This window comes from Chiroxiphia lanceolata, chromosome 19 (assembly GCF_009829145.1).
Source record: "Chiroxiphia lanceolata isolate bChiLan1 chromosome 19, bChiLan1.pri, whole genome shotgun sequence".
NCBI lineage: Eukaryota > Metazoa > Chordata > Aves > Passeriformes > Pipridae > Chiroxiphia > Chiroxiphia lanceolata.
This window is the reverse complement of record NC_045655.1, coordinates 8,206,973-8,217,109: the sequence shown is the minus strand read 5'-3', so window position 1 is coordinate 8,217,109 and position 10,137 is coordinate 8,206,973. Positions and strand designations below refer to the sequence as shown.

At 46.8% G+C, this 10,137-nt stretch overlaps 1 protein-coding gene across 1 annotated transcript; it reads right to left on the bottom strand.

Moving 5' to 3' along the window:
- Positions 1 to 3,310: 3,310 nt before the first annotated feature.
- On the bottom strand, positions 3,311 to 5,251 carry NOG (noggin). The gene has a single exon (XM_032706709.1). It carries the CDS (start codon positions 4,599 to 4,601, stop codon positions 3,930 to 3,932), a length of 672 nt encoding a protein of 223 aa, XP_032562600.1. The 5' UTR covers positions 4,602 to 5,251; the 3' UTR covers positions 3,311 to 3,929.
- Between the last annotated feature and the right edge of the window lie 4,886 nt (positions 5,252 to 10,137).

Here is a 10,137-nt window from a genome sequence, read left to right as displayed (position 1 = left end):
TCTCCTCCCCTCTGGATGGGAGTATCATATCTATTCCTAGCATGGATCTACCAGGTGGCAGCACTCCCCTGCCAACATACCTTTGGTTTGGCTTACCTTGAAGGCTGTGATGTTATAATATAGGATGACGCCATTATATTTATTTCAACTTTCATTGAAGATTCCTGGCAAATCTCCGAGCTGGAATATCTTCTTTTTAATGGGTCCAAGATCCAGCCAACGTGGTGTGCAGATTACATTTACACAACACAGCCCAAGCAAGGTGAAGTGTTGATGTTACTAAATTAAGATTACTTCTCTGTTAAAACTATGAGAGAGCAAAAACTCGTCCAGTATTTATACAAATATTATTGCTGTAATTTCTGGCTGTGGTTGTTTTGGTGATGACTCCATCGTGCACTCATGCAATCTTAAGAATTCATCTTTGTGGCAGTATTTTGAAAATGATAAAATGAATCAAGTATATTTTTTTCAGTTAAGTACATATGTGAGAACACAGCGCTCTAATGGTGTGTCTAATGTTTTCTAGATGGTTCATTTTCATCACACTACCTGCACTAATTTTGAATGAGCTTATTACAAACCTCTGGCCAACTTCTTCTAGTCTACTCTTTTATGCTTTTATCAACTGTGTTACTCTTAGGCCTTAACTTTAGTGAATTTTGAATAAACACATGGTGTGAGAGAACGAATTATTCTGGATAAAGACTAACTACAGTGATGAAGATGATGACATCCTGCACTCCTCATCAGGAACTACAGCACATAGGTTAAATACCCAAGTGAGGTTGCACAGTCTATGGCTGAAGCAGAAATTAATTTAAATTCCCAGTATTACGCTTTAAGACCCTAAAATTGCAAAAGAAGAAACTGAAGATTAACTAAAAGGAAACTTTCAACCTTTCCCTTCTTATTTCTTCCCCACAGTGATCTCTGTGAGGTCTTACGATGCCACTACAAAGATCAGCAAACAGAAATTGTCTGTGTTATGAATTGATTTCTATTTAAAAGAGCTATAATTCAATTTTGCTTTAAAAACATATTACAAAATCCAATATTAAACAGATTTGCATAGAAACATTCATCAGAAAGATATTTTATTTGTTTGGCTTGAAACACTTCCACTACAAGCCAAACATTTCAACACCAGGGCAAGAGGACCAGAAAGTGGACCTGACCAGAAACAACAGTGAAAACTACTAGTTTATTTTTGCTCTACCAGCTGACAAAATTTAGCTATTTATTTAAATGAAAAAATCATGGGCCTTGTGGATGGTGAAACTTGACTTTTTTAAAACCCAAAATATTCTTGTAAATTTATTATTAACGGGGTGTTATTGGTTGAGAAAGCACACATGTACACATGACTCTCTGATTACAATGACTCTTGGATTAAAAATAAGGCAGATCCGGTGATAGATACTTAGACTACATTACCAGCACACTTCTCTTGCACTCACACAACACTCACCAACGCACACCCAGCTCTGCACACAGGAACATTTTAAATCTTGAAGCAAGCAGTCAGAGGTGGTTTCCAGATGAAGTCTCTCTTTGCCCCATTGCTGGGATCACCGACAGATAAATCACTGCGTGAGCCCCCTCACTAAGTAGTGGGAATATTACTTTAGTAAAGTTTGCTAATGGGGCAAAGGACCTTGTATTGTAATCCAGTGACATTTTCAACCTTCGGAGAACTTTTGTTGACATTCCCGAGTCCCTGGCTGCCATCCCAGCATGAAATAGTTTCTGTTCACATAATTCTCGTGTTTACCAGTCATGAAAAACTCTTGCTTTTTTTTTTTAAATAAACTTTTTTTTTTTTTGCAAGTGAAACTCTGTCTAAAAAAATATTGGCCCCAGGCATACAAGGTTTTGCATAAATTCATATGTGATGAATGGCTGATTTTAATGTTATTTGGGTATTTGTCAGAACCTAACAAATATACATGGTAATGGTGGTTCATAAACTTAAACATCTCAATATACCCTTTCTTCTGGAAATAAATTACGTTTGTTTGCCCTGCCTGGAGTCCTAAGGTAGCCGACATTAGGAATATTTTAAATGTGATCATCCATCCAGCATGTCTTTCAGGCGCCACGAAGATTAAATGAAAGAATCATAAGATGAAGGTCTTTAACTTTTAATCCTTTTACAATGAACCCTTAGATAGACATGGGGGCAGGGTGCCTTCTATGTGAGTAATAATGCCTCTGTTCCTCTTCACTAGGTTAATGAATACCCTAAATGTCCCAAGATCTGATTTTTCCCCCCTCCCCTCAAACTATTGAAATTAGAAGCAAAGAGACGGGCGGTAAAACGCACCGAAAGAGGGAGAGAGGGAATGAATATGCATTCGGAGATACCGAACTAAGCGTCACAGAAAAGCAGGGCTGGGTTGTCTCAATGAAAGACCCACGGGTTTAAAATGATTAGCATTGATTCCCTCCGAGTTTTGGGGAAAGGAAAAAAAAAAGTTTTTTGATTCCAAGATAAATAAGGAAAAGGCTTTTTGCACTGTCAGGGAGCCTTTGAAGAGCACGTGGAGAGTTTGTTTTCGCAGTTGGTATCTATGAGATACGAACCGTCGGGTCTCCGGGCACGTACAAGTCAAGCACTGGGGGGACTGGGCCGGGTCCCCGCGGAGCCCCGCGGGCCGGGCCGGTCCCAGCGCTGCGGGGGCGGGCGGGGGCGGCCCCGGGAGGCGGGACGGGAGCGGGGCACCCGCACCCCGCGGCGGCACAGCCCGGCGCTCCCCGGGGAAGGGGGGCCAGCCCGGCAGGGGAGCGATCGCCCGGCGCTGGCGGGAGCCCAAAGAGTTAAAAGCGGGCCGGGCCGGGCGGTGTGCGGGGCTGTCACAGGATCAGCCTAATAACGTGTCTGCGCTGAAAACCCCCAAAGCCCAGGGGTCAAGTTTCAGCAGTGTCCCACCACAATGGTAGGTGTGAAAGACACGTGTCCCGTTGTAAATGAAATGTCAAGCAGTTAAAAAAAAAAAAAAAAAGGAGAGAGAGGAAAAAAAAAAAAAAAATCCCCGAGCAGCTGCCGCCGAGCGCGCCGGGGCTGCGCGGCCGCGGGAGCGGCTCCGCGGGGGGACAGCGCAGCGCCGGGACCCCCCCCCCCGGGGCCGGACCCCCCGGCACCCCGGCCGGGTAGGTGCCGCACAGTCCCTCCTAACAGAGTCGTGAGCAGGTTCCCACCTCCCCCTGCCACCACGAAACGTCCTGCTGAGCGTGGAGAACGAGGAGGAGAGAGAAGAAAGCCCCCCCGACGGCGGCCAAACCAAAAAGCAAACAGAATCCAAACGGCTCGTGTTTTAGTGGTTGACTTTAATTCTGCACTGCACTTTTACTACAAGGATATAAAGAATAAATAGCAGATACTCTTCATTTACATAGGATTAAGTCATTCAAACTGTTCTCTCTATTTACAATAACATTGTGCTCTAGGCGTTTATTCACTTTTATTTTAAATCTAAAGTCCGTAAGGAAATAAAAACAACAAAAAAACTCACACACGCGCTTTCCGAATAATGGAAAATAGCTTTAACCGTTTTCTTATCAAAAAGTTTGGTTTGTATTTTTTAATCCTTTTATTAAAAAAAACACACACCCAACAAAAAACCTACTTCGCCAAAGCGAAGCAACTTCTCTCTGGAATATAAATACCAAAAAAAAAAAAAAAAAAAGATACATTAGCAACGATCAGGGTAATAGTCTTAGAAATACAGTAGACGCTGATTATTTCACGTATAATACTGACCTTTTAATAGTATATTAAACCGGTGCCATATATACACACAATATACATTCTCCTACACGTTACAGTGCATTACAACGTTAACCAGAAAGCAAATGTCTTTTATTTCTGTTGCAGCAAAGGTCCACGTGAGTCCGCTGGAGAAGGGGCGAGAAGGTAAGTGCCAGCCCTAGCAGGAGCACTTGCACTCCGAAATGATGGGGTACTGGATGGGTATCCATGTGCACCTCTGCCCTCCCCGGCGCTGGCACCTCCACCTCAGGATCGTTAAATGCACGGACTTGGCAGGTTTGCAAACCATGCCTTCGGGGACTGAACAAGACCTTTTACTGTAGCAGCTGCCCACTTTGACATACCGGGGCCAAAAGCGGCTGCCGAGATCGTTCCACGTGTATAGGACCGGGCAGAAGGTCTGGGACCAAAGCCACATCTGCAGCTTCCTGCGCAGCTTCTTGCTCAGCCTGTGCTTCTTGCCCGGCTGCAGCCCGTCGTAGAACTCCAGCCCTTTGATTTCGCTGGGCATCGCTCCCGAGGGTCTCTGCCTGAGCAGCAAGTCCAGCTCAGCTAGATCGTCCACTCCGAGCCGGTCCTCGGGCAAGGAAATAGCCATAAAGTTAGGGTCGAAGTGACCGCCCATGAGGTTCCTTAGCAAGGTCTCGTTAAGATCCTTCTCCTTGGGGTCAAAGATAGGGTCCGGGTGCTCGATTAGATCCACCAAGGGCAAGTTGTCGCTGGGAGCCGGTCGGATGTGCAGATAGTGCTGGCAGGCGCCCTGCTCTAGCCGGAGACCCAGCAGAACCACCAAGGCGTATATAGTCACAAGGCACTGGGAATGATCCATCCTTGGGAGACCGGTGGGGGGGGGAAAGGGGGGCTGGGTTCACCAAAGAGCAGGGGAAGAAGGTGCAAGCAAAGACATCAGAAAACTTGTACGGGGATATCCAAAATAACTCGTCTTTGAGGGGGATCACCTCCACTCGCCGCACCACCAGCAAAGACAGCCCCCTGATAAGCCCGGAAAACAAGCCCCCTGCAAACACTCTCTTGTAGCCTTCTCTATAAAAATTTCTCCTGGTGGAGCCGCTCCAAAATTCTGCTGCTGTTGCTGCTTCTTCTCGCCCTTCCCGGGAACGGGAGATGCCTCTTTTTGTTGCGAATTCTGCTTGCTGCTGCCGCTCCTCGTTGTCTGCCCGTGCGTGTGGAAGAAGTTGCTGCCGATTCTTCCTCCCCGCTCCTCTCCGCCGTTTGCAAAGCAGCCTCCTCAGCAGCAACAGCAGCCACGCACGTTGGCACCAGTTTGTCTGCTTTGCAAGGACCCAAAGCCTTTAAATTTCCTGCACTTTCAGCTTCATCTCCATGGAAACCACAGACTCTCTCCTAACCCACCCCACCCCCCTTAAAAAAAAAAAAAACACCACACCACCACACACACAACACAACCCCCACTCCCACAAAAGTCCAGGAGAGCGCGGCTTCCCCCTTCCCACCGGCAGGCACCCTCTGCTGGGGAAGGCTGAGGCGGGAGCCGCCGCCTCCCCCCGCCCTCCGCACGCCGCCGCTCACGCGAGCGGCCGCCGCGCCCCGGGAGGGAGATGCTGCTCTGCCCGGGGCACCGCCCGGCCCGGCGCCCGCTCCGCCGGCGGCTCCGGGCGCGGCCCCGCCGCTCTCACCCCGCGGGCGCGGAGCGGGGAGCGCGGCCCCTCCCGCCCGCCCGGCGCGGCCCGGCCCGGCCCGCGGAGGGGGATCCGCGCCGGGGGCCCCGCGGACCCCCCGCGCCCTCCCCGCGCTGCGCGGCCGCGGGGGCCGCCCGGCCGGCCCCGCACATGGCGCGGGGTGCGCTGCCCGCCCGCGGCGCCGCTGCGGACGCGGTGCCCGCGGTGCCCGGGCCGAGCGGGCCCTCTGCTGGCGGCGCCGCGCCGGGCCGGGGGTGCCCGCGGGGCAGCGCGGAGCGAGGGACCCCCGCGGCAGCGCAGGGACCCCGGGGAGCGCGGGCGGGGGCGGCGGCGGGCACGGCCCCCGCGCTGCTGCGGGAGGGGGACGGGGCTGGCACCGCCGGGACCCCGGTACGGACCCGCGGTCCCACGGCGGATGCTCCGGCAGCCTGCGCGGCCCCGCTCGGAGCCCTCCTCGGAGCACTTGCTCTGCGATTTTCTAGGGAGTTCTCCAAGACTTCTCCATCAGAAACGCAATTTCCAGTTATGCCCCCAGTCCATACAGGAAAAGATGGAAAATACCTCAATGGCAAATACATAAAACAATTTAAAAATTGATAGTAAATGCTGTTCCGTGGCACAGTTACTGTCTCGCAGAGAGCACTTACTGGGCACTGCGGGCAGTTTGCTGTAAGGGTCTATTACCGTTTGAGTAAAATTTCCTCAAGTGCTTGAATCCCATTCCTGCAGGCTATTTAGGCACTTAGGAGCCTAACTTTAATGGGACTGAAGTTCAGCCATTTCACCTAAATTATTTATGCATTTGTTTCAATCTTAACCTTCATATTTAGGTTCATTATAAAAGTAATAAACAGATTGTATTACCAAGGTTGTATGTTTTTTATAAAATTTTTTTCAACTATTTTCACTCCTAATTTTCAATTTAAAATAACTCTTATTTTGCTTTATTCCTGAGCATATAGGGTATTTTATAAATAATACATAAAAAAATTACATGAAAAAGATGGAAAACTGACCCTAACTCGACACTGTGAAAGAGCCTCACAGTGACACTTGCTGCTACAATGTCAGTCAAAGATCTGCTGGAGCATTATTAGAGTTTTTTACATCTGGAAGTTGAGGTCTCTATGTTCATCAAGAACCTCATAAACTTTCATTGAAAGTTTGGTATAAAAGTTGTCCTTGGATACAAGTGAGAAGCCACACCTCAGAAACAGAACAGAAAGCAAAAATTTGGAAGTTACACCTAATGGCTTGTATTTTTCCTTTAATAATAAATTCAGTTTTTCTCAGCTGGTATTTGAAACCAATTCTTCAACTACCAGTCTCTAAGTCTGAAAAGCAAAGCCTGTAAGGACTGAGTTCCACTGTTTCAAGCCAAATGTGTGTTACAGATTCTACGTTCAAGACTGTGACCATAAGCAAGGATTGGAAGACCTTTCCCTCCCGAACTGAGTTACCTGTAGGAGGAAGTTTCTGGAATGAGGCTCTTCAAGCCTCATTAAGGTACAGATCTGTTGTGAGCAGAGCAGGCTCAGAAGGTCAACAGTTCCTCAAACACGTGTGTGTGTCCACCTGACCTCGGGTGCACTGGGCTCCTGGCGAGGCCGGGAAAGCTCGAGGGATGCAGAAGTGACAGAAGTCACTTGTGGCCCAAGAATTTCTCGGTGGAATGGCTTGATAGCAGGACTGGGAAGAGCTGCCAGTGACCCTGCCAGAGGCCTCCGGATCAGACGGAAAAGAAACTGGTTTATTTCAGGGTTTGCTGAAAACAGCAGTAAATGAAACCTGGAGGTAAAAGGGTGTGATCCAGGCACTGTGTATGATGCCAGCCCTTCCTGGGATAGGGAGAGAGGCCAGTAGCTCACAGAGGCCTTAGCTGGTCATTCTACTGGCAATGGTGCATGAAGCAGAGTAGAAAACAACTCCCTTCGCCTCAGCTTTATTGGTTCTGGAGTGCTGTCAGTAGTAAAAATGTGTTTTTTCAGTAGACAAAGCAAATACAACCTTCAAGGCACACAGGAAGCCAATGTGGGCAAGAGTAAGATGCCACTTGTGCAGGGTCACATCGCTGATGAGGAGAGAAGAGGTATGCAGCCTGCACGGCCCTGCTGACGCTCCGCAGGCACAGCGCTGAAAACACATTATGTAAGCAGCTGACTTCAGGCCACAGCAGCGAGGATGCACAGCAAGAACTCAGGAGAGATTTGTTTCCCATTAAATCTACTAAGAGAAAATGGCCTGGCCTACTTCACCCAAACCAGTGCTTGGGGACATCCCTCTGAACTCAGCCCATGGTGTGGAATCAGTCTGCTCCAGGAGCAATGGTCTCAGGCACGATGCACGAACCGCTGAAACACGGAGGGAATCTCCCAGAAAGTAATAAACCACTGTAGAACTGGGAGGAAGAACTATGCCAGGTGTGCTTGGAAAAGATGTGCCTTCCTTAGGAGTAGAGGCTTCCTTGAAACTATTCTTGCTTCCCTTACACTTACGGATTATTTAAATCATGACCTCATTGCCTTTTGCTTCTTGTTTTTAAAAATACATTGGTACTAAACAATGATAGTTTGTTAAGGAAAGAAAACCAAAACCATAACCAAATGAGTCCTCTGCCCAACTCTCATGCAAATTTCTCATATGGCTTTAGGCAACACATTTCACAGCTCTGCCTTTCCTTATTTGTAGAGCAGGAATACTAATCCTTGCCTCTTCCATGGAGATGATGGAGAGTTTGATTAGATGCTACCAGTATCAATGGATCAATGCAGAGGGAAGAGTCAAGTGTTTTACCAAAATTATAGAGGAAACCTGTACTTGATAGAGCAGACAACTGAATTAAAATCACTTAAATTTTAGTCTTAGGTCCTAGCAAGCTGCTAGAGCAGTTCCCTCTGCTAGACTCGTTCCCTCTTCCTTGGTCATAGTGTTATAAATTTTGTAAAGAACTCCTTACAGATTAATTTTCTACCTTTTTTTTTAAACTGTGAATCCCTAAAAAAATTCTAAAGGACATGCACAGCTGTCAGCCATTTTACATCACTCAAATGTACCAGATGACAATCTGCATTATGAGCTATCACGGGTCATGTATGACCTTGACCAGGAATTCACACACCACCGGTAGAAAATCACTTTTCTACAACTTTCAAGCTATATTCTTTAGTCTGGAAAGACTCAGGGAGATCTTGCTGGACCTTTGAAATGCGGTGCTGAGTCTCAAGGTAGCTCATCCATTTCCCTGCCCCGTTCCTGATGCACAGAAGGGGCCACAGAATGAAGACTTGTGTTAAGGATGACCCAGTGTCAGCAGGTGATCAGCTGCTCTGAAGGAGAACAGTTATGAATCACATACTTTGGAAGGTAAAACATGTTTTGACAGGGAAAAGTTCTACCTTGAAATCCCAACAGAATGGAGACAGGGCAGGATACATTTGGCCAAGAATCTTTATCTGCAATGATAAATGATGTATAAATAATATATTTTGAAACTCAGCTATGGGATGAATGTTTTATAGTGGAGTAAATCCTAAAATGACTAATGCATTAAAGCAATGAAGAATAAAACCACAAAAAAAAGAAGACCCCAGAAATAAAACAAGTTATTTCTTAGTCTTTAAGTACAGCTATACATGGAGATGTATCCATTGCCTTAAAAGACTCCTTACAGAATTGCTCTATTTTTCTCATTTCATGTCATTCTTCCTCCTGAAATACTGTGCTTGATTCTCAGCCCACTCTCCTCTTGCCTCTGCATTTTTCCTAAGGTATAGACTTTTGTCTTTAGAACAGAGCTTGTGCATTCATCTGCTGATAAACTGTTTATCTTAGCTTTTATGAGGGCGCCTTGCTGCAAGGCAGCCAGAGACAGGATCCTGGGTGTTTGTCTTTTTTTTTAAAAGAGGGTCCGGGAAGTGACGGGTATTTATACCTCCCTTGGCTCTATATATCATGGGAGGTGGAACTCCACTGTCTCTGTTTCTCGCTCTTTCTCTCAGCAGTGTCTTCTGCCGTAAATCTGAACCTCTCAGAACAGTTTTCTTGGCTGCAGCCCCACTTGGAGGAATTAGTTTTATTTATTTATTTACGGAAAAGGCTTGCAACAGAGGAAACCCAAAGTTCTTCTAAATCCTTCCCCTCCTCTACCCCACCTAACCATCCCACTTTTTGTGCCAAATATTAACATCCCGGCAGATGAGAGAAGATTCCAGCGTCTCACGGTGCGCAGACCAATTCATTATGGAGAGAGAGGCCAGTGGGAGAATTGGCAAAGATGAAACAGAAACCAAGGCATTTTTTATGTTAAAAAATGACACTTATATTTACAAGCAGTGGCTCCTGATGGGGATTTGAATTTCCACACAGGCAACATTGTTTATCCAAACAAACTCCCCGTGGCAGCATATATTACATATATACACACATGACAAGTAGGAATGTATTTATCCTTTTTAGCCAGCCTGGTGATTAAGATAAACATCTTTTGAGATAAACCAAGTTTTTACTATTCCTTTTTTATAAAACACTAAAGACAACTGAGTGACAGAGATTCAATGAAGCGAAAAATACAGCAACCCCCCCAATCAAGCCCTGTGTGCCTGGGAGTGATTCATTGGTGCCAGCTACTGAATAACCCTGATACATAACATTTCTCACCTCTGATATTTAAAAGGACCCCCTCGCCCTTTTAGCACCAATGGAGCC